The 25,797-nt window shown below is 40.5% G+C and overlaps 1 protein-coding gene across 2 annotated transcripts in view; it reads right to left on the bottom strand.

Annotated features, from left to right (window-relative positions):
* mon2 (MON2 homolog, regulator of endosome-to-Golgi trafficking) overlaps positions 1-25,797 on the bottom strand; it is a 177,763-nt gene that overhangs the window by 79,091 nt on the left and 72,875 nt on the right. For both annotated transcript variants that reach the window (XM_059977529.1, XM_059977528.1), the window contains exons 8-12: positions 25,330-25,524; positions 23,818-23,942; positions 21,330-21,469; positions 5,571-5,721; positions 784-1,004 (exon numbers count right to left, since the gene is read on the bottom strand). In XM_059977529.1, coding sequence (XP_059833512.1) covers positions 784-1,004; positions 5,571-5,721; positions 21,330-21,469; positions 23,818-23,942; positions 25,330-25,524 — 832 coding nt within the window. The remainder of the gene's footprint in view (positions 1-783; positions 1,005-5,570; positions 5,722-21,329; positions 21,470-23,817; positions 23,943-25,329; positions 25,525-25,797) is intronic.

Raw genomic sequence — 25,797 nt, 5'->3', positions numbered from 1 at the left:
AAATGCATAACAGACAATCTAAAATGAATGCCCCTCAACTTTCTGCAATATGGTTATTAGATAAGGAGAGTTCTGCCACTATCATGGACTGACAGTGTAGATGAAAAGCCACTCACTCTACCAGCTCTTTGGTAGAGTAACTCAATTAATTTTCCTGCTCTTGCCATGCAGCCTTATAAAGTTCAAATATTTTCTAATTTTCTCAGTTTCCAAACTAGTCTTTCTGGATCACAAATCTGTGTAAAATAATGACTTCTCAAAGTATCTCCTAAGCATTTGCCAATCAGCATAAGTATATCTTCTGATTCATGATCCTTTTGCAATGTAAACAAGAGATTCTGCAGATGCTGGAAATCTTGATCAACACACACACACACACACAAAAAATGCTGGAAGAATTTAGCAGGTCAGGCAGCATGTACAGAGGGAAATGAACAGTCAACATTTCGATGAAAGGTCTCAGCCTGAAATGTTGACTGTTCATTTTTCTCTCGAACTGCTGCCTGATTTGCTGAGTTACTTCAGCATTTTATATATGTTACTTTTGCAATGTAGAATTTTGTTTTAAATTTGCTCTACAGAAATTATTCATAATTCTGACAACTTTCACTCATGATCTCTCACAGGGAATACTCAGGCACATCAAATAGAGATATATAATATGAATTATGCCACAGTAATAGGGTTAATTTTGTTTACTCAGAGGGAGAACAGCTTACAGAGTAATGTTGTGTAAAGTTGACACAAATAAATCAGAGATCAAGCATTTAGAACCAAGATTACCCGCCTCCTCTTCAGTCACTGATGACTTTTCCTGCTGCTCTGAAGGCTGCACCTCGGAGTCTGGTTTTGCAACGTCACTCTGGGAAACAGATTCACGCTCCAGTTCTGCCTCGATCATGGCTGTAATACCTCGAACCAGGTCCAGAAGACAACTGAATGCTACAGACATGGCATACCCATCAGGAATTGTAGGTGGCTCCACTTTGTCCAGTGATTCTAGGCTAAATTGCAGTTCAAATTAATGAGAGCTATTTTAAAAATCAGATATATTTTAAGAGGCCATTAGATACAATTCTACAGTCTGTGGGTATTGGTAAGATATCATAATGCTGATCAATTCTATAATTAAAACTAATTTGAAAATCATAAACTTTAATACCTTCAGAAACAGAGGTGAAGTAAAAATATTACTGTATGTTAACTTTGTCAGGATAATATGCTTATTGAGATGGAAATAAGTACTTTCTATACTGTTTAAATAAACAAATTTTGGATATTGTATTACTCCTTGCATACAGAGTCACAGAACAATGCAGCGTGTATATAGGCCCTTTGGCCCCAGTCCATGCTGACCAAGGCCCACCCAGTGACTCGGTGTCTGGCCCGCATTCCCAGCGGCCCCACCTCTCCATGTACTTAACCAAACGTTTCTTAAATGGTATGACGGTATCTGTTTCAAGCAGGCAGAATAATAGTTCGGCATGGACTAGATGGGATGAAGAGCCGGTTTCTGTGCTATGACTAGCTCATTCCATATTCTCACCACTCCCTTTGTGAAAATTAGCTCGGGATAAAACTGTTACCATCCACCTACCTATGCGGCTTACAATTAAAAAAAATTCTATTCATTCTCCTACATTCCAAGGAATAAAGGCCTAGTCTGACCAACCTCTCCTAATAACTTAGACTGTCTAGTCCCGGCAACATCCTTGCAAATCTTTTCTACACTCTATCAAGGTTAACAACATCTTTTCCATAACAGGGTGACCAAAATTGCACAAAGTATTCCAAGTACAGCCTCATCAAGACTTGTACCACTGCAATATAAATCCCAACTCCTATATTCAGTGCCCTGACTACTGAAGGCCAGTGTGCTAAATGCCTTTTTCATCACCATGTCTATCTGTGATGCACTTTGAATGAACTATGTTTTTGTGCCCCTCTATCCTATTACACTTCCTCATGCCCCATCCTAAGTTCTACGCTGGTTTGACTTTCCAAAATACATCACCTCACAATTGGCATTGATATCCATTCATCATCTGCCTGCCCATTTCCCTACCCAAACAAGATTCCCTTTAATCTACATTAACCTTCTTCACTATCAACAACATCCCCTAACGTCGTGTCATTATTGATCAAGCTTGGGGCATTAGCATCTAAATAATTTATATAAATGACAAATAACAAGGGACCCAAACCGACTCCACTGTCTTCAATTCTGAGAAATGTCCCTTTGCTTTTGACCTGCTAACTAGTTTTGAATCCACATGACTTGCTCTCTCTTTTTATGAGATCTAACTTTGCAAGCCATGCTTGACAAAGGACTTGTCTAAATTGACAACGTTCACTAACCTATCCTCATCTCCCTTTTTGGTAACTTCATAAAACCACAAGGTTTGTCAAGCCTGACGTCCCACACACAAAGCCAGGTTGATTCCACCTATTCAGATGCCATCTATCCAAATGCTGGTGTAATGCTCTGGTTAAGATTTCTACTGCTATGCTGTGAGGTAGTTTATATTAGCAGTTTTCTGTAAAAGCAGTGTGCCATGCTGGAAAGTGTGTTTTGGCTTCAGTTAAGACAAGGAGTCATGTTGTCCAACTTAGGAATGTGTGTCAACCAATCAGGATTGTGGGATGTGAGAGAAGGTTCTAGAGAGCTGTGGGGAAGAAGTTTCTGAAGGATAGGAGTCCAGTTTGGGGACTTTTGGTGGGAGCTGCAGAGTGAGACACAAGGGAAGGTGCCACAGAATGCTGTTGGAAGGAGAATCCCCATTGCAAGAAGTGTTTTGTGCAGGTAAGTGGCTCCAAGGAGGAAAGACCAATACTCCTGAGAGAGCCAGTTCATTTGAACTCAGAATGTGGCGGGTGCTGTCACACACTACGTGAGCTCCAATGTTATGTGCACATTGGACTGGTTAACTGTAATGGGTGCTTTTATTTTCCTGTAACTCTTGGTTAAAGTTGAAAATTTGGTAAATATACTTTGTAATTTTATGCTGGTGTATGATCTGTCATTTCTGGACTACTGGTAACTGTGTATGGTCAATAATTACACAGCATTCACTCAAATCGACCCTAGACGCATTTTGTTTATGAAAGGTGGCTGTTAGCAGCGTTACCTAATGAGCCAAGTCTGTATACGAGCCCTGGTGAGAGGGTTAACACTGGTTTATACTGTCCCTCAGAATTCCCTACAACAACTTTCCCACCACAGGTTTCCCCCGCTATCTGAAGGTAGAGTGTTCCTATGAAACCATTCGTTAGCCGAAATGTTGTAAAGCGAAGAAGCAATTACCATTAATTTATATGGGAAAAACTTCTGAGCGCTCCCAGACCCAAACATAACCTAACAAATCATACCAAATTATACATAAAACCTAAAATAACACAAACATATAGTAAAAGCAGGAATAATATGATAAATACACAGCCTATATAAAGTAGAAATATTATATGTACGGTGTAGTTTCACTTATCAAAATCGGGAAGACAGCAAGCCGAAATCGATTCGGAGAAAAAAAATTGGCAGGTATACACATGCGCACGTACATGCACAAGGCTTCACGGTCATGGTAGCCTTTCTCAGTGTAAACATGTATAAAGTGGATGCCTTTTTTCGTAAAAGCGAAAATCCTCTTTGGTTAGTGAAAACAGGTACTAATGTACGTCTTTCGTAACAGCGAGCTGTCGTAAAGCAAACGTTCGAAGAACAGGGGCCACCTGTACTGTAGTCCATAGTTATTCAAGCTATCCTTTTTAAACAATGGAACCTTAGCCACCTTCTAAGTCTTCAGAAATAATGAATCTAAGCAAGGGCCCCTGATACCCTCTGAACTGCTTCAGTTCAAGACCATAACCTGTGGACCTGTCCTATCCTTTTCCATCACTAACTTAAAACTGATAGGATTATGATCACTCGAACCAAAGAGCTCCCTGACTGCCACATTGGTTACTTTTCCTGACTTGCTCCCTAAAAGGTGGTCCAGTACTACACCCTCTGAGTAGGCTCCTTGGTATGTTGACTCAGGAAGCTTACCTGAACACATTTCACAAATTCTACCCTGTCCAAGATCTTAACGACATCAGTTGAAATTTGGTCCAAAAGTAATAGATTTTTTTTTTACTTTTGGTACATTTTCCTTCCAATCTACTGAAGGAATGACTCTGACAGGTACAATTCAATGGATACAATTGCCCAGCAGCTCAGTCCCATAAGCAGCTCCAGGAGAGCAAATGTTGGAAACTGAGCCAACACCGCCTCCAAATGACATTCATAAAACTATTTTAATTTTGAACAAATATGTCAAATGAGAACAAGTGTTTTTGCAACATTAAGTTTAAAAGCACATCATTTCCACATAGCTTGAACAGTCATGCATTACAACTTGCCAATGTTAACATCTATTACCTGCTACAATGCAACATTAGTTTCAACACATTACAATCTGCCAAATGTTTATGAAATACAGGTTCCCAATCACACTTCACAGCTGCTTTATATGCTTGGACCGTTCATTTAAATTTCGCCCAGTAACACACTCCAAAATCATTTACATAGATTCAGAGCACTACAGCACAGAAACAGGCCTTTCAGCCCATCTAGTCTGTATAATTCTTTAACTTCTTAAAGTATTTAAGAATCTTGCTTACTACTTAAGTATATTTCTTTAAGAACAGATGCTAACTGGTGAGGCCTCACCTTGAGTATTGTGAACAGTTTTGGGCCCCTTAGAAAAGATGTGCTGGCATTGGAGAGGGTCCAGAGGAGGTTCACAAGGAATATTCCAGGAATGAAAGAGTTATTCATATGAGGAACATTTGATGGCTCTGGATCTTCTCATTGAAACCTTTTGAATGTTGGAAGGCTTAGACAGAGTAGATGAGGAAAGGATGTTTCTCACGGTGGGAGGATCTAGGACAAGCGGGCACAGCCTCAGGACAGAGGGGCAGCCTTTCAAACAGATGTGGAGAAATTTTTTTAGCCGAAGAGTGGTGAACTTGTGGAATTTGTTGCCACATGCAGGTGTGGAGGCCAGGTCGTTGGGTGTATTTAAGGCAGAGACTGATAGGATCTTGATTAGACATGGCATCAAAGGTTACAGGGAGAAGGCCAGGAACTGGGGATGAGGAGGAGATAGAGAAAAAAAGGATCAGCCATGACTGAATGGTGGAGCAGACTTGATAAGCCAGATGGCCTAATTCTGCTCCTATGTCTTATGGCATTATGGACTTTCTAGCAAACTGGACATGGACTTAAATCAGCTTTTAAAATAAAATCGTTGACAATTACAGAGAACTACTAATCATCTTTATTGTAAGTATGCATGTTTAAATAAATAAGATTTTGGATATTACTCCTTGCACGTTAATTTATTCTTATTTTGTGATTTACCAATATAATTCATACTTCCCAAGGGCACATCCTCCTCAGATAATCCATGAAACCTATCTCATTCATAATGTCACCCAATAGGCTGCTATTGATTCTGGCAGAGAATTATTTGCTATCTGTAACTTTTGGATGTCTCTGTATGTCTCTGTATGATTAGATATGCACTTACTAGCCTGCTTTTGAAGAGCCTTGTACAGGGATGCTCAGAATTGGTATCCATGTGCCTCTGTACTCGAAAGCTGGTTGTGGGGTGAATCCCACTGAGGCACCCATCCCTGTCCCATTCTGGGTTGCAGTAGGACCACTGATTCCACTTGTGCCTGCACAAACAAGAAACAGCTTAAGTTCATTGAGAAAATAGAACAAGAACAAATTTACTCAAAAACAGACCATTTTTTGCATATAAAGGTTCATTTATTATCAAAGTACACAATTCTGAAATTCTTCTTCTTCAGATAGCCACGAAACCAAGAAATGAAAGAATGGCAATAAGATTATCAACCCCCAAATCCCCCCTCCATGCACAAAATTGATTAAAAACAGAACAGGCACATCAACCCCAGATCCATGTCAGTTCCATCATTCCCAGAATACAAATGATTGACTCACTGTATATAGGCTTTAACTTACTACACCAAAATCATACAAATTATTTAATACAACAAAAAATGCTGGAAGTACTTAGAAAAGGCAGTGTTTGTAAAAGAAGGGTAATTTGGAGCAATACAAATAGAATATAGAACAGTACAGCACAGCACAAGAACAGACTCTTCAGCCTGCAATGATGTGCCTAACTTATTAAATAAGTTACCCAATGGCTAATTAATCTCTTGTTCCTGCACAATGTCCATATCCTTCAGATCTCAAGTCTAATATTTCTGCCTCTTCCATACCAGGCAGCACATTCCAGGCATCCACCATTCTATGTAAAAGAAGCTTCCCTTCCCATCTCTTTTGAAATTACCTCTTCTCATCTTAAATGCACGCCCTCTGATATTACACATTTCAACCCTGGGAAAAGGATATTGTCTACCTACTCTATTATCAAAATTATATTATTAACATTATCAGTCTCAACTACTAAAGGTTTCTCTTTCTGTGGTAGCTAAGCTATAAATTAACAAACAATGAGATAACAATTGTAACTGAGGCAAGGCACCATAAAAGCATAGCACTTAGAGTAACATTATTATAATGCCAGTGACCCAGGTTCAATTCTGTCTGTAAGAAGTTTGCACATTCTCCCCATGACCAAATGGGTTTCCTCTGTATGCTCCTGTTTCCATTCACATTCTAAAATTGTATGGATTAGTAGGTTAATTGGTCTCATGGGTATAACAGAGCAGAGCAAGTTTACACGTTGGAAAGGTCTGTAACTTTGCTGTATTTCTAAATATAGGAAAGATTGTATCAGATGTTTTAAGAGTTACTCTAGTTTACCTCTAACTGAATGAAACTACACATAAAATTAGTGTATAAAACAGAACTCCAAAGCGAAAACAAAGCTGGCCTGGAGGACACAGTGAATTGTCAGCAGTTCCGATGATTGCGAGCAATTATTTGTATACCATTCTGAAAGTTTCTGTATTCCATTAGTTGTTTATTAAAAAAACTCTAGAATACAGTGGCATATTGCCCATGTTACTAGACCATTACATCAGTGACTTGGGAAAATTCTATGACGATGGATTCCAATCCCACAAGGGGATCTGGGGAATGTAAATAAACCCAGAGTAAGAAACAGAACATATGTAATGCTAATCATGAAGGCAGCATTTCATTGGACCCCAAAGGGCGGAGGAAGCTCGGGAGATCACAGACAACTTGGTGCCATACCATTGAGGCAGAAATAAGGACCGTGAATCACACCTGGGGCACAATAGAGAAGATGGCCAAGTTCAGAGAGAGAGATGGAGGACCTTCAACGCTGCCCTAAATGCTAGTGGTGTACAGGCAGTAAGATTACTCAGTAAATCTAAGAAACAAAGCAGAATCAGTGAAAGACCACACCCAACAGGACAGACAAACAACCAATGTGCAAAAGACAACAAACTGTGCAAATACAAAAGAAAATAATTATAAACAAATAAATAACCTCAGTGACGAGGCAAGTGAAGTTGAGTAATATCTCCACTGGTTCAGGATCCTGATGGTTGAGGGGTTATAACTGTTCCTGAACTTGGTGGTGTGAGCCCTGAGGGAATGTACTTTTTGTCCAGGTGGAAGCAACAAGAAGAGAGTATGGCCTATGTGCTGGACGTCCTTGATGAAGAATGCTGCTTTCCTGCGACAGCGCTGCAATGTGCTCAATGATGGGGAAGGCTTTACCCACAGTGGACCTGTGCTATACCCACTACTTTTTGTAGGAGTTTCTGTTCGAGGGTATTGGTGTTTCCATACCAGGCTGCGATGCAACAGTCAATACACTCTCCACCACAGATCTATATAAGATCTTCAAGGTTTTAGATTCAGCATGACATCTTCGCAATTTCTTAGGAAGTAGAGGCACTGCTATGCTTTCTTTGAATTGGCACTTACAGGCTGGGCCCAGAACAGATTCTCTGAAATAATAACACTGAGAAATTTAAAGTTGCTCACCCTCTCCACTTCCAATCGCTCAATGAGGACTGGCTCATGGACTTCCGGTTTCCTCCTCCTGAAGTCAATAATCACTTCCTTAGTCTTGCTGACATTCAGTAAGAGGTTGTTATTGTGGCACCATTCAGCTAGATTTTCAATCTCCCTCCTATCTGCTGATACGTCACAACTTTTGTTTTGGCCACCAACAGTGGTGAGGTCAGCGAACTTAAATATGGCAGTGGAGGTGTGCTTAACCACACAGTCACAAGTATAAAGTAATAGAGTAGGGGGCTAAGCACACAGACTCGTGGTACACCTGTACTGATCAAAATTGTGGTGGAGATGTGGTAGAGATGTTGTGGAAAATTTGCTGATCCAAACTAAAATTTAGAAAAAGTTGGAAATACTTAGAAAATTAGGCAGCATCCACGGAGAGACAAACAATGTTAATAGTTCAGGTCACTGATCTTTCATTAGATCTTTAATTCAATTTGACCACTGCTCCCTCTAAGGGGGGGGGGGGGGGGGGGGAGGGGTGTGTCTGTGTGTGTGCGATCGCGCGCATGGCCACACAGTATTTGAAATGTCCCCACATAATCTTTCTTGCTGCGCAGCTTGAATTTCCTAATGAGTACAATCCATAAAATTTCTAAATAAAAACATACAATAATTTTACAGTTTCAATGCGTTTACATTGTCAGTGTTTCAAGTCTCAACACTGTTATATATTGTAACAATAAACACAGAATGGAAGTCAGTAGCTGATTGTTAATGATTCACTGGCCTGCTGAATGCAGTCACCAACTAAGTTTAAAAGTTAACAAAACATTTTATTACATTGTATATCATTTTAATGAGCAAAATCTAAAGGATGTGATTTTTCAGTTGCAATCTAAATATTTATTATATGCACATTAAAAAAAAACATTTAAAGTTCCCTCAAACACGAGGAAATCTGCAGGTGCTGGAAATTCAAGTGACACACACAAAATGCTGGTGAAACGCAGCAGGCCAGGCAGCATCTAAAGGAAGAAGGACTGTCGACGTTTCGAGCCGAGACCCTTCGTCAGGACAGATACTGGTCTGAAGTAGTCTTGGAAGATGTCATTTATACTGTTACCCCCAAAAAATTCACTGTCAACACGGTGATTAACTAGAACTGTCCTGACAAAGGGTCTTGGCCCAAAACGTCGACAGTGCTTCTTCCTACAGATGCTGCCTGGCCTGCTGCTTTCCACCAGCATTTAAAGTTCCCTGCAGTTTTCAGGTTGTGTAAAGATCTCAGAGCAATGGTTGATCTGTGTGGCCGTAAAAAAACATTAGAGGGAACTTGGATTTGACTGTTTTTCTCTGTAGAAGCGTTTTCACTACTAAGGCCTGTATTCCTTCAAAGGGTAGACTGACCATGCGTAAAAAAGATATGAGTTGGTAATAAATATTGGCATTTCTAGAGCTCCAAAATTCCATGAATGATTATAATCTCTCTGGTATCAGAGGTGATTAACGAAGATTAACAACATGCAAGAACTCACTCTCCAGAAAATCCTAGCATATATTTTTTAAATTAAATTGCTGCATCATCTTAAAGAAAACATACTTTCATACAGCCCTGTCATCTGCAAAGATACTGGTCGGAAGTAGTCTTGGAAGATGTTATTTATACTGTTACCCCCTAAAAATTCACTATCATCACAGTGATTAACTAGAACTGTATTTTGGATAGAATCTAACTCTGCTGCCACAGTGGAGCTTTTTGTATGAAAACAGACCTGTGATGTGTTAACTAAACTTATGTCTAAATAAGTCTGGGAATTTCTGAAAAATAGCTATAAGGTTCTGCATGTATGTTTGACTGGCGTATTTTCCAAAATGAACAACATTGAAATGCTGAGGACTCTCCCAGTGGATGTTTTTAGAGCCGGAAATCTATATTACAGTACTGGTACCGAGAACACTGAATAGGACTGTTTTCTGATTTCTTTCCCGTTCACTCTGTGGCATTTGCGTAGCACAGCAGCTGGATAAGAAGCACATTGTGCTTTTCCTGGATGGGTTCCCACTCCCAAATCTTTCACTTTATCCCTCCAGCAGTGAACGAACTGAATGCTCTGATTCAGCACGGCAGCACAAAGTGGTACAAAGATGCAGCTAAATGTGTTTAATACTCTATCCTGTATCAAGTGAATATATTAATTCATGTAAATTAATCTTTACTTAATACATACAGTATACCTAGTGTTTCAAGTAATAAGCACAGATTTACAGAGTAAAGGCCTTGTCACCCAACCAGTAATATTTTCTTTCAAAAAATGGATAAATAGTTAAATCCGCATCAAACTATTATTCATTATTACAACCAATGAAAAGACAAGAACACATCAGAGCAGCACCAGAAGTTGGCCACTTGGCCTCTCAGCCTTTTTCATCACCAATCAAGCTTGCCCTGCCCTGCAACATATAGCTGTCTCAACATCCACTTTGTCAAGTCCCTTAGGATTTCGGCTGCTTAGGTGGCATTTTTTTAAACTCAGATGAATACAGACCTGAACCATCTAGCCTGGCACATGACCAAAAACTTTTACAAATTTACAGATGTACCATTGAGAGCATTCTAACTGTCTGGTATGGGGGGGAGGGGGGGGGGATGGCTAATTCACAGGATTGAATTAAGCTGCAGAGAGTTGTAAACTTAGTCAACTTCCTCATGGGCACTAGCCTCCATAGTATCCAGGACATCTTCAAGAGTGACGCCACAAAAAGGTGCCATCCATTATTAAGGACTCCCATCATCCAGGTTATGTCTTGTTCTTATTGTTATCATTAGGAAGGGGGTACAGAAGCATGAAAGCACACACTCAATGATTCAGGAACAGCTTTTTCCCTTCTGCTATCCATTTTCTGAATGGTCATTAAACTCTTGAACACTACCTAATGACTTTTATATTTCTATTTTTGCACTAATTAAACACGATTCTGACTCTCTCCAGACAGGACAAACCTCTCATCCCACTAATTGCCTGACAAAGCTTATTAGACTACCTCCAAAGTTACTCTATTCTTTTTTTAGGTAAGAATATTCCAGTGTGGCCTCATCAAAACCCTGTACACCAATTTTATAAAATATTTTTATTCTTTAACTCCAATGTCTTTGCAATAAAAGCCAAAATGCTATTTACTTTTTAAACAACTTATTAGTCCTGCCAGCTAACTTCCTGTGATTCACGTACTACAACAGCTTGTTTCCACTGAACTTCACTCAGATAATCTTTCTCTTTCTCTCTGTTTGGATAATCATACACTTTTGATTCCTCTCGCTAAAACAGACTTCATTTGCTTGGTTTTCAACCAACCGTTTAATCTATCTGAATCCCGTTGCACAACGTCCTCATCACAGCATGCTCTTGCATCCATTTTCATTTCAATGGCAAACTGGAAACCTCAAATTTTATTTCTCCCTCCACTTCATTAATATGAATAGTAAACAATTTAGGGCCAAGACCCAGTCCCTGGACCACTCCATCCCTTCAACCCAGTAAGAATCCATTTATTTCAACTCTTTCATTTCCACGTAACAGCAAGTTATTATTCCATGCAAACGTACTTCCTTCCATATAGTGGGATTTAAACACTTCAACCAGCCTTGTAATGTGGCACCTTGCCAACTGTTTTTTAAAATCTGAAATCTGAATATATTACAACTACAGATTCCCCTCTATCAACATTCTCTGTCATATCTTCAAAGAGAGCAAATTTTTCAATGGTGATTTATTTTTAATAAAGCTATGTTAACTAGGTATGAAAAAATAAAAACACAAAATGCTGGCAGAACTCAGCAGGCCAGACAGCATCTATGGGAGGAGGTAGTGACGACGTTTCAGGCCGAAACCCTTCATCAGGAGTGAAGTAACATGGGATGGTCGTGGGGGGATAACTAGGTATGACTTCATTGAGCTTTCTTAAATGATCAGTTATTCCCTTTTTGATTATCACATCATCTAGCATCTTACTGTAAAGAGGGTTTCTTCTTTTTTGTTAACTAGCAGGAATGCTAATTTACTGATAACGAGAATGGTATTCCTTTGTAAACCAAATGGGGATTAATGTTCTTTCTTCTGAGTCTGTAAGCTTTTGTTGACGGGCTTTTGGGCAGATCGGCGCGAGGGGGTCGAGAGAGAGGACGCAATGCTCTAAGCTGGGCGAGGATCGGACCCCAAAGGGGGGTCCGAGGCCGGGAGATTCTCCGAGGAGGGGGTGATGAAGCTAGATGTGCTTGGTTGACCACTCGGAGGGTCCTGAGCTGTTTGGAGAGTCGAGGAGTTCGGAGGGTCCTGAGCTGCGAGTCGAGGAGTTCGGAGGGTCCTGAGCTGCGAGTCGAGGAGTTCGGAGGGTCCTGAGCTGCGAGTCGAGGAGTTCGGAGGGTCCTGAGCTGCGAGTCGAGGAGTTCGGAGGGTCCTGAGCTGCGAGTCGAGGAGTTCGGAGGGTCCTGAGCTGCGAGTCGAGGAGTTCGGAGGGTCCTGAGCTGCGAGTCGAGGAGTTCGGAGGGTCCTGAGCTGCGAGTCGAGGAGTTCGGAGGGGATCGAATGGTGGCCAGAAGACTTCAGTAATTGAGCTCCAACGGTTGTGCACGAAGTGGTTTGGACTTTGATAAGTTTGGCGCCTTTTCTTTAATTTTCTCTTCATATATACTGTATCGTTATTAATCACTTAGTTATAGTAACCTTTATAAATTGTACTCATTTAATCGCATATGGTGTACTGTCTGTTTTTGGGAGAGGCAGGGACATCACACAGCATCCACACCAGCTGATTACCCAGTTTGGCGGGGCCGAAGGCTGCTCCCCCTAGACAAGAACGAGCTGAGCGAGCCTGAGGCGACCCAGGGAGTTACATTGTGGGGTGCTCGTCCGGGGTTGATTTCTGTGGAAGCTGTGTGATCACCCTATTTAAATTGTGTCTGCGGTGAAGAGCTGGTGTGCCTTTGTGGGTGTGTGATTGCTGGTTATCGCTACGTTTGTGTTGGGTGGGGTGGCTGCTGTTGCTAGCCTGGAGGTCGTTGTTCGATTTCCGACTAGTGCTGACGAAATGGTGGTGGGACCATGGGCTGTCCGTACTGTTTGGAGAGTGAGGAGTGACAGGTTGGGATGTTTCAGCAGTGGTGAGCTCCGCCCGGTTGTTGGAATAATGTCCGGCCCTAAAGGGGCGGAGGAGTGGGCGGAGCGGACCCCTCAGTTGTTGGGTGAGTGGCAGTGCTTGGCTGAGGGAAAGCGACAGGGACGGGTTGAAAGTTTGAGTAGACGGGCTGGTGACTTTGTTAGAACTGTCGGGCGCAATTACCTCGAAGTGACCGCTGCCAGTTCTGGGAAAGTGTGGGAAAATGCGTGTGGTTCGACTGGAAGTCAAATGCCGCAGCTGGGGGGCTTATCATATCCGTGGCAGGAGATTGGTGGGAAGTTTTTAGGGTATCCCTTTTTGCCTAGGGGGGCAGATAAATTGCTTGTGGTGCCAAGGGGATCTGTCAAGGGGATCAGTTGTTCCGTTGATTCGAGAGGTGTCGGGAAACTTAGAGGAGGCCCAGTGGGGGAACGGCTTGGGGTCTCTGGGGGAGCACGTTCCCAGCAATGTACCAAGGAACTCCCGAAAGGAACAGACCCTATTCCTGAAGGCTTAGAGGGGCCACGCGCACAGGTGTTGTTACGGTTGGATGGAAGTCAAGTTAAAGCCATCCTCGGCACTGGGGCGCCGGTTAAGTTGCTGTACAGTTTGTTTCATAACCATTATTGGAAGCATTTACCCTTGACGACATTGAGAACACTGGAGATTCGGGGTACCAGTGCCGGTGATTATCCAGACGACGGTTGTTGGTCAGTGAAAATGGAGTTCTTGGAGGCAAATGTGGAGGAGACTGAGGTTCATGAATCGTTAATGCTGATGTGTCCGGACCCTGTTGAGACGGGCAGCGTTTCTGTTCTAGAGAGAACCAATATCCTGCTGGTGAGCTTGGGGGCCTGCCCGGAGAAGGCGGGTGAGCGCTGTTTGGAGGCATTGTCGATGCACCCAGAGTTTCGAGCTGCTTGTGCGGACGTGTGTAGCAGCATTGGGCTGATACCGAATTCAAACAAGAGCCGGTGGTGGTACGGCCTGGGGGAAGTATCTGAGGGTGAGACCCTCTTCGTGGACGCTGCGAAATACCACAAGGGAGGGGAGTTGACTGCTGAAGACACCTCGGAGAGAGAGAGGTTGCGGCGACTGGCCCCTACAGCCGTGGAAGATGTAGGCAGCGTGTGTATGGATTATATTGCGTTGAAGAGGCGCACTGTCAGTGACCAGAATATGGCCCTGAGGGCCGGAGAGGCGATGGCCTGTCTGAGTGATGCGACATGGTTTAAGGTGCTGGATCTGAGGAGTGGATGTTGCCAGATCCCGATGAGTGGGGCCGACAAGGAGAAGACGGCCGTTATAAATTCCCTAGGAGTCTTTGGGTCCGAAAAGATGCCACAGGGCATATCTGGAGCCCTTGCAACCTTCCTGCGGGGCAGGTGGAAGACCATACGGGATGTGGAGGCGTTTGGAGTTTTGGTGTATGTGGATGATCTCTTGGTGTTTGGATTTGCCTCAGGAGAATTTGAAGTGAGGTCGTTGCAGGAGCAGCTGAGAACTACCGAGTTAAAGTGTTTTCGGGACACGTGCCAGGGCTGGCGAAGGTCGCAGCTCGTGAGTGACTGTCTCTACGGAATCAAGTTTGAAATGAAGACGGAGAGACTGGAGAAAGCGATCTGGAACCAGTCGGAAGACTTACAAGTTGGAGAGAATGAAGAAAGTTGTCTGACTGAGGGTAATAGCAAACTGAGAACCCGGAGAGGGGAGTTTGCGGAGGTGAAGAAATTACAGACGAATCTCAGCAGAGAGAAGCGGAAGCTTGAAGGGAACCTGAAGATGACCATCGACAGTTCAAATGAAGTGCAAAACCTGAAAGTTGATCTGGAAGAAGTCATGAGGAAGAAAAAGTTGGAGAGAAGTGCAGTGAATACTGAACAGGAGGCTGAAGAGACTGCGGGAATAGTGCAGGCCACGTGTTTGCGTTTGGAGAAGATCAAACAGCAGCTACCGATCACAGGAATGAGGAAGAATACAGATTTGATGGATGATGTGCTGGATGTGTGGTACATGCTGCCTTTTGCTGACTTTCCCTCGATTGAGGAAGAGACCTTTGGCCCTTATCCCATTGAGTCAGGTGTAGCGGGGAGGGTTAGCTGTGTGCAGTGTGGGGCATGAGTGAGAGGTTGAGAGAGGAGTTGGTAGTGGGCCCAAGGTATCCCCAGTTGTGTCCGAGCCTGAAGGGTTTAGGTGAGGGGGTACGGAGGCCTCAGAAGGGTTAGGGAACTCCCAGATAGTTGGCCTAAGTAGCGCCTGAGGAACAGGGCGTGAGGGTTACTGTGTGGGGAGGAGATGTCACTGTTTGTGCTTGGGTTACGGTGTGTTGGCAGGAAAGGTGGCGAGTTATTTAGTAGTCATGAGGACATGACTTTTATTTGGTGGAGGGAGAGTGTAAAGAGGGTTTCTTCTTTTTTGTTAACTAGCAGGAATGCTAATTTACTGATAACGAGAATGGTATTCCTTTGTAAACCAAATGGGGATTAATGTTCTTTCTTCTGAGTCTGTAAGCTTTTGTTGACGGGCTTTTGGGCAGATCGGCGCGAGGGGGTCGAGAGAGAGGACGCAATGCTCTAAGCTGGGCGAGGATCGGACCCCAAAGGGGGGTCCGAGGCCGGGAGATTCTCCGAGGAGGGGGTGATGAAGCTAGATGTGCTTGGTTGACCACTCGGAGGGTCCTGAGCTGTTTGGAGAGTCGAGGAGTTCGGAGGGTCCTGAGCTGCGAGTCGAGGAGTTCGGAGGGTCCTGAGCTGCGAGTCGAGGAGTTCGGAGGGTCCTGAGCTGCGAGTCGAGGAGTTCGGAGGGTCCTGAGCTGCGAGTCGAGGAGTTCGGAGGGTCCTGAGCTGCGAGTCGAGGAGTTCGGAGGGTCCTGAGCTGCGAGTCGAGGAGTTCGGAGGGTCCTGAGCTGCGAGTCGAGGAGTTCGGAGGGTCCTGAGCTGCGAGTCGAGGAGTTCGGAGGGTCCTGAGCTGCGAGTCGAGGAGTTCGGAGGGTCCTGAGCTGCGAGTCGAGGAGTTCGGAGGGTCCTGAGCTGCGAGTCGAGGAGTTCGGAGGGTCCTGAGCTGCGAGTCGAGGAGTTCGGAGGGTCCTGAGCTGCGAGTCGAGGAGTTCGGAGGGGATCGAATGGTGGCCAGAAGACTTCAGTAATTGAGCTCCAACGGTTGTGCACGAAGTGGTTTGGACTTTGATAAGTTTGGCGCCTTTTCTTTAATTTTCTCTTCATATATACTGTATCGTTATTAATCACTTAGTTATAGTAACCTTTATAAATTGTACTCATTTAATCGCATATGGTGTACTGTCTGTTTTTGGGAGAGGCAGGGACATCACACAGCATCCACACCAGCTGATTACCCAGTTTGGCGGGGCCGAAGGCTGCTCCCCCTAGACAAGAACGAGCTGAGCGAGCCTGAGGCGACCCAGGGAGTTACATTACCAACAATAAATGTTAAACTAGCTGGCCCAGAGTACTCCACCATCAGTCTTCCTCCCTTACTCAAATGCTTTCTATTCTTCTGGTACCATCAAGGAATTTAAAGAAAATATTCAAACTATAGGCCCATTATCAATGCAAAAACTTCCTTTAAAACCCTAACTTGCGGACTACTACTTCCTGTTTATTTGTGAATTTCTTTAATACCTTATGTCTTGTGATTGGATTTTTACAGTTCCTCTCTGATATTTGAAATTAGCCTGTCTGTTGTTATAGTGATATTTGCAGTGTCCTCCACTATGAAGACAGATGCAAAAAAGATTTATTATGTCTTCACTTTCTGTTACTAGCTCACTAGCCTTGTTCTCTACAGGGAACACAGCTACATTAGCCACCTTCTTATTCTTACAGGACTGTGCAAAAGTCTTAGGCACATATGCATAACTTGGGTGTTTATGACTTTTGTACAATACTGTAGTAATTTTATGTAATGCACTGTACTGCTGCCACAAAAAAATATAAATTTCATTACAGATGCGACTGATGATTAACTTGATTCTGATATAGGTCTTTATTGTGGACTGAGTGTGGGAAGGGGTCAGGGAGAGGGGAATCACAGTTGGGAAGAAGGGAAGGAAGAGGGAAGCTTCAGAGAAACATTCTGTAATGATCAATAAACCAATTGTTTGGAATCAAACTGACCTTTGTTGCCTCTCTTATCAACTCCTTTGTTGGCGTTTTTTACACCCCAATGACAAAGAGTTTTCATACTTTTCTCATGTTTATCACAATTATTCAAGAATTGATTACATTTTCATTGATCACCGTTTACTTACAGATGTCATCGATTGTAAATATGACTCTATAACCATTTCTGATCATGCACCTTTGAAGTTATCTATTAAGATAATGGATTCATCTATTAATGCTAAATTTTGGAGGTTCAACTCTTTTATTGCAGGACTTAGACTTTGTCAATTTTATCAAACAACAAATTGATTTGTTTTTCTCAACAAATTCTACAGCAGAGATCTCTAGTGGAATTTTATGGGACACTTTTAAAGCATTTATTCATGGACAGATTATTTCATACTCTGCTGGAGTTAGGAAACGAACTAATTCTAAAATATTAACATTGGTTGATAAAATCAAAGCAATTGATAAGATTTATTCAGTGACCCCCAGCAAAGAACTCTATAAAGAAAGAGTGGAACTTCAAGTGGAGCATAGTTTGTTATTATACTCTTTGATTGAAAATCAGTTAATTAAATCTAGAAGCCAGTTTTATGTATATGGAGATAAGTCTGGTAAATTATTGGCTAATCAATTGAAAACTGCTTTGGCAAAACGACAGATTACTAGGATTCGTAAACAAGATGGCACTCTAACGATCGACCATAAAGAGATAAATAAAGCCTTTCAAGATTTAATAATTCCTTATATCAATCAGAATTTGCTGAGGATTCTTCTATAATAAATGAATTTTTAAGGAAATTGAATATTCCAAAATTAACAGTAGAGGATAGTGTATTCTTAGATACACCTATCACGGAAACTGAAATAAAAAAGGCTATTTTTTCAATGAATTCCAGTAAAGCTTCTAGTCCAGATGGTTATTCTGCAGAATTTTTAAAATCTTTTTCCTCTATACTTTCTCCTTGACTTTGTAAAATTTTTTAAAGATGCGTTAATTATAGGCAAATTGCCACAATCTTTTTGTGAAGCTTCTATTTCTTTAATTCTTAAAAAAGATAAAGACCCTATTGAATGTGCATCCTATCGGCCTATATCCTTGCTGAATACGAATTTTAAGATTTTTAGTAACATTTTGGCTACTAGATTAGAAAATATATTACCTCGAATTATTTCTGAAGATCAGACTGGATTTATTAAAAATTGCTATTCATCTTTTAACATTAGAAAATTAATTAATATTATTTATACTCCACCCAAAATACCAGAATGTGTCATTTCTTTAGATGCTGAAAAAGCATTTGAGAGTTGAATGGCCATATTTATTTAATACGATGCAGCATTTTAATTATCATAAACCCTTGGCTTCGGTTTTTACCAATAATCAAAGATCTCCTTTTTTTCAGTTATTCCGTGGTACAAGGCAAGGTTGTCCTTTAAGTCCCTTACTGTTTGACATCGCTTTAGAACCTTTGGCTATAGCCATTCGTGAATCACCTAATATTTTGGGTACTACTCGTGGGGAGGGGACATATAAGTTATCATTATATGCTGATGATTTGTTACTATACATATCTGACCCTGAAAGATCTATTCCTGCTATTTCGTCCTTGCTTGCTCAGTTTACAGTTAACTTTTCTGGTTATAAATTGAATTTTTATTAAGAGTGAATTATTTCCATTAAATAAGCAAGTTCCAATTTATAAACATTTACCATTTAAAGTTGTTACAGATTATTTTACTTATTTAGGTATTAAAATTACTAAAAAACAAAGATTTATTTAAAGCTAACTTTTTACCCTTAATTGACCAGATTAAGCAACTTGCTATCAGGTGGTCTCCACTATCTTTGTCATTGGTTGGTAGAATTAAGATGATGGTATTACCCAAATTCTTGTATTTATTTCAAGCATTACCAATTTTTATTCCTAAATCTTTTTTAGATATTATTGACTCCAAAATATCTTCTTATCTGTGGCAGAATAAAAATCCTAGACTAGGCAAAAAATATTTACAGAAGCCTAAGAAGGAGGGCGGTTTGGCTTTGCCAAACTTGAGATTTTACTATTGGGCAGTTAATATACGATATTTAATGTCTTGGACACAAGAATTGACTACAGCTGCTTGCCCACAATGGGTAAATTTGGAATGTAAATCTGTACAAGACTTTTCATTGTTTTCAATCTTAGGATTTTCACTTCCTTTTTCTTTATCTAAATTGAATAAACAAATAACTAATCCTATAGTCGAATACACATTGCGAATTTGGTTTCAATTTCGTAAATTTTTTGGTTTGAATATGTTTATTTTATCATGCCCTATAATATCTAACTATTTATTTCAGCCCTCTTTTATGGAAAACAAAAGGTATAACAAGTTTTCGTGATTTGTTTTTGGATGATAGCATTATGTCCTTTGAACAGCTATCTAATAAATATAATTTACCTAAAACCTATTTTTTTTTAGATATTTGCAAGTTAGAAATTTTTTGTATGATGAGTTACAGTCTTTTCCAAAACTATGTTCATTGGACATTACGGAAAGAATTTTAACTCTGAATCCTTGTCAAAAGGGTTTAGTAGCTGTCATTTATAATATGATCATGAAAATACAGCCAGATGTATCAGAAAAAATTAAGAAGGAATGGGAAGAAGAACTTCATTGTCTTATATCCACTGAGCAGTGGGAGAAAATTTTACTATTAGTCAATTCATCCTCTATTTGTGCTAAACATGCTCTAATACAATTTAAGGTTGTACATAGAGCTCATATGTCTAAAGATAAACTAGCTCGATTTTATTCTCATGTTAATCCAACCTGTGACAGATGTCATTCTGATGTTGCCTCATTGACCCATATGTTTTGGTCTTGCCCTTGTTCACAAAATTACTGGAAAGGTATTTTCAGTATAATTTCAAGAGTTCTGAATATCAATTTCCAACCGCATCCTTTTACTGCAATTTTTGGTTTACCAATGGTGGATAATAGTCGTTTATCCTCTTCATCTCGACGAATGATTGCATTTGTTACATTAATGGCTAGAAGATCTATTTTATTGAACTGGAAAGAAATTAATCCTCCAACTATATTTCAATGGTTTTCTCAAACTATCTCTTGTTTGAGCTTAGAAAAATTAGAAGCATTGTTTTTGATCCTTCAGTTAAATTTGAAGAAACTTGGAGACCATTTATTCAACATCTTCATATGAGTTGAATTGTCTTTTCCTAAACCTTACTTTTATTATCCTTAATTATTTGGATGGAGGTTTGGAGTTATTGGCACTACTGTATGTATTTAACATTATGCAATGGCCCATGTTGGTTAGTGGGTTTTTTTTCCTTCTCTTTTTTTGGGTTTTTTTTTTCTTTTTGTTTCTTTTGTTCATAAATACTATGAGTTTGGGAGGCTATATATATTTATTATTATATATTTGAATGTCTACTTAAACTATCAATTATGTACTCTCAAACACTTTGTATTCATGTTCCATTTATGTTTGTTTAAAAATTAATAAAAAGATTTAAAAAGAAAGAAAGACCTTTGCCTGGTGTCTCGGGGCTAGGTAAGTCTGCATCCACACTAACCGCTGTCCCCCCCCCCCCCCCCAATCCATTTCTGCCACTTGTCCCAAACCACTCACCATTCCAACATCTTTGCTCCTGCAAGATTTACAGACTTGATCTCTGCTCTATCTTGACAAAGCCAGTACTGCAAATATCATAGGCACCCTAGCTAGATATATGTGTGCCTGAGACCTTTACAAAGTACTGTATAACAATAAAATGTGTTGGTTTTGATATTTTTCTCTCAAAATCAGACTAGGTCAATCATACGTCAAATATTCATCCTTACCCAAAGTATGGCTACAATGTTGAATTTGCTTACACAGGGATTTGCTGAATTGAACAGCAGATAAGTGAACTGAAGTTGAACCTGGACAAGTACAAGACAGGGGGGAAGGAACAGATGTGCTCATAGGGTTAGATGTAACAGAGGGATGAAGGAGTTCTGTGAAGCTTACACCAATTATAAATATTTTATAAAAGGACTATGTATAGGAAAGTTATCCATACCTGTCTGTGCATTTGTGATTGGGTTGTTTCCAGAACTGGGAGTGATAAAGAGTGACTGTATAAAAGATCCCAATGCATTCACAATATCCCTGAAAACCTTTGTTGAATGTGGCTTCATGTCATATGACTGGCAAAAAGACCTGAAAAAGCAAGCAGAAACATTCCTGGAGTCAAATGCCATGGCATATATGACCATAAAACATAGGAACAGAATTAACCCACTCGATCCATTGAGTCTGCTCTGCCTTTCCATCATGGCTGATTAATTTACTTTCTATTCTCTCATCTTGTCCCTGTAACCTTTGGCACCCTTACTAAATAAGAACCTCTTAACCTCCACTTTAAATATACCCAATGACTTTGTCTTCATAGCTGTCTGTGGCAAAGAATCCCACAGATTCACCACCCTCTGGCTAAAGAAATTCCTCTTCACCTGTACTAAAGGGATGTCCTTGTATTCTGAGGCTGTGCCCTCTGGTCCTAGACTCCCCCACAATAGGAAACATCCTCTCCACATCAACTCTATCTAGCCTTTTACTAGCATGAATACAGGCCCAGGGATATCAAATGATCCTCACACACAAACCCTTTCATTCCTGGGATAATTCTTGAAAACCTTCTCTGGACCCTTTCTAATTCCAGCACATCCATTCTTAACATGTGGGCCCCAAAATTGCTCACAATACTTCAATATGGTTTGACCAATACCTTTATAGCCTTAGCATCACATCCTTGCTTTTACAGTCTAGTCCTTTTGAAATTAATGCTAACATTGCATTTGGGTTCCTTACCATTGACTCAACCTGCAAATTAACCCTTAGAGAAACCAGCACAAGGACTCACAATTCTCTTTGCACCTCTGACCTCTGAATTTGCGCCCCACTTAGAAAAAATTCGACGTTTTCATTCCTTTCACCAAACACTTCTCTACACCATATCCATTTGCCACTTCTTTGTCCATTCTTCTTATTTGTCCAAGTCCTTCTGCAGATTCCCTGCTTCCTCAACAATACCTGCCTCTTCACCAAGATTGTATCATCCACAAACATGGCCACAAGGCGATATGGAGATATGATGCTATTTATTGCAACAATACAGATAAAATGTTTCAAAAATAATTTGGACAAATAGTGTAGCTTCAAAGTCTCAATCAAATGGGGGAAACAAAGTTAATTACATGACTGTTCTCTTCTCCCGCAGTTTAGTCTATTTGGTTTTCAGTTATTGATTCGTGTTTGAGAGTAGTTTCAATAACACAACCATTATTTCAAAATCAGTTGGTTGCCTTTCAGATGAACAGGCTTTCCTACTTGTTCTAAATAAGAAAACTAACTAATGAATTAGTAATTGAGGTCAATGCATTAATGCTCCAAACTTTTACCAGACTATTATGGCCTTTTATCATTTGCTCTTAATTCTGACAGAGCCAAACCATTGATCTAATGAGAACTGTTACGTACTCGGGACACATGACAGTGGTGCCCTTGTCACGTGACTGGGGTTGAAGCTGTACTGGACTTGAGGTAATGGTCTTGTGATGGTGGAATGACGTCATTTTCCCGCCAGTAGAGATCATGTGACGGGTTTTTTTTTTAACAGGTTATAAAAGGTAGACCCCACCCTGTGAGGAGGGGCAGTTCGTGGCTGGATTTGCCAGGTTGACTTCATGCCATTGCGTGTTTTAAGTGATGACGCAGTTTAGTTGAAGGATGAAGTTTTTATTTAATGCCTAAAGTTTAAAAGGTCATTGCCAGCAGGTTCTTTACGATTCAGCTAGTTCGAGACAGTGGAGAGTGAAGATTGGAAGTTCGGAAGTTAAAGATCGAGGAGAATCGCTTTCTACGGTGAAACGGGGGCGACCTTTGTTTGATCCTTATTTGGAAGGATTTCGTTGACTATCTTCGTGTTAATCCCTGGGTTTACCAGAAAGGATTGAGGATAGTGTGGAAGGAAAGGTCAGTGCCTTTAAGCCGTTTCGTTTCGTAAATTCTTTGTGGGAAGTTCGACGTCGGGGATCGAAGCAAGCGACGTGAAAGAGAACCTAAATCGTCCTATAAAGTCTCTCCTTTTAAATGAACTGTGAGCATATCGAACTTTTGGCAATACCACTTTAAAGAACTGTTTTTGCAATATCACTTTAAGAACTGTTTGGGCTGCCGCTCAGCAGCTGTTTCCGGTTACGGTAGTGTTTGTTTACTTTTGGGGGGATTGTTTTCTGTGTTTAATAAACGTGTTGTTTGCTATAAAAAAAAACCTTGCCGAACTCATATATTTATTGTTGCCTGAATACGTAACAGAACAAAGATAGTTTGGAGATCAAATATATTCTCCATATATTTATAAGGACGACAAATTATCAGCTGTGCACAGGCAAAAATTTGCTAAAATCATCCAAAGTAGATTTTCATTAAGCAAACTATGTCACCTTTAGGCACGTGATTGAACCGTGAAACATCAGAAAGGCAAATACAAAGGACAGGAGGTTCACCTGAGAAGCTGGGGCTGCATACAAAGTCTGTGAATGCATTCCACAGCAACTGCTCGAAGCCACTGGGGTTTATCACCATCCAAAAACTTCACCAGCAAAGACAAAAATATCTCACATTCCGTTACCTGACAAACACAGAAGAGTCAGATTAGGCACACAGAAAACAGCAGCCAATTACAGAAGCATTACCATTCCAGCAAACAACCTGATAAACTTTTTACTTTTGAATATATATTTAAAAGGACTCCTATACTCAAAGAATGACAAATCTTTGAATTAATTTGCAAAATGCTATTTAGATGCAAGAGAATACTGAAGGCTCAGAAGACAGGTCCTCACAACCATCAACCCCACTTCTCCATAATCCTAATTCATTGTCTATTAAACTGAAAGTGAGAGATTAAGAACAGCATGATGCTCAAGATTACAAAGCAAGGATGTTATTTTGAAGCAATTCCCAGCAATATCTAATCATATCTAGAAGAAATCTACTTTTCAGATGAGCTTCATTAGTTCAGCAATACAGATTTTTGTCTCAGTGCCATTATAATTGTAGGAGTCCTCTATCTGTAATCCCGTGATTCAATTGAATAAAAAAGACAAGATATATGAATAGCAAATGATTTCAACAGATTGGTAAAAAGTGGATACAATTTTTTAAAATTAGCTCTGAACACTTCCAATGTAATCTCAGACCAGTCTCTTGAAAGCTTTGATAGCACTGTACAAGCACATGAACCCAAGTACATAGAAAATGTTGGGAAATTTAAATTATTAATAAAAATAATTCTGAACAGAAAGTCAGAAGTAAACAACAATAGCAATTAACAAAACATACATATATCACTGGTCACTCATTAGTTACACATGTAACACCCAAGTTATAATTTTAATCACAGAATTTACTGAAACTGCAAGGCATTGTAAGACTCTACAGATGACAGTAACAACCACTGAGAGGATCATCAGGGTCTCCCCTCCTCCTTATATGTGATATTTACCGGGAGCGAAGGGCCCCAAGCATTGTTGAGGATCCCTACCACCCACCCCACAATCTCTTCAACCCACTACTGTCAGGAAGGAAGTACAGGGCCATCAGGAACTAAGTAACAGCTTCTTTCCTCAGGCTATGACACTAATGAATACCCCACCACCAGTGAAGTCTCATCATTAGGACAGTGAGATATTTACTGAAAACCTGTGCTGTGCTTTATTACATGCATTTTGAATTTTATTTTATTCACTTCTTTACAGTATAGTATTCTGGTTTATGCTGCGTATGATATGCTCCAGAGGAACACTGTTTCGTTTGGTTGTATACATGTACAGTCCGATGACAATAAATTTGAACTCGAAATTAACTTAATTTATAAAATCTAACAGATATTTTTAGGTCTATAATGAGCATAATTTTGAATATAAATATGGATTTGAATAAAATTGACAAAAATCTTTCTGGATAATCTTTATGCAAATACTTAAAATAGGTAGGAAAAAATTTTAATCCCTTACCAGAAGACCATAGAAGTGCTTGATTAAAACAGATACCACTCGGAGAAGACGCATGCAGATAGGAAAATACGGTTTCTCAACAGGAGTTGGAGAAGATGGAGTACTGGTACCCTGTCTGAATTTGATATTGGGAGAAAACAGCTTGATCACTAAGGGACATACCCTTTCCTTCAAAAGGAAACTGAATTCTTGATGCTGTAGGGAAGGAAAAAAAATACTGAAATTATCATTACCAAATCAAAATCATGGCAACATTATTACAAAGTAACCAGATTCTTATTTATCAGGTAGCATGGTAGCGTAATGGTTAGCACAGCACTTTACAGCACCAGCGGTCCAATGCCCACTGCTGTCTGCGAGTTTGTACGTTCTCCCTATGACCGCCTGGGTTTCCTCCCACATTCTAAAGGCATACAAGACATTGGGTTAGTACGTTATGCGCATGCTGTGTTGGCACTGGAAACATGA

The sequence above is a fragment of the Hypanus sabinus genome, chromosome 8 (genome assembly GCF_030144855.1).
Source record: "Hypanus sabinus isolate sHypSab1 chromosome 8, sHypSab1.hap1, whole genome shotgun sequence".
NCBI lineage: Eukaryota > Metazoa > Chordata > Chondrichthyes > Myliobatiformes > Dasyatidae > Hypanus > Hypanus sabinus.
This window is presented reverse-complemented; position numbering and strand designations above follow the sequence as displayed.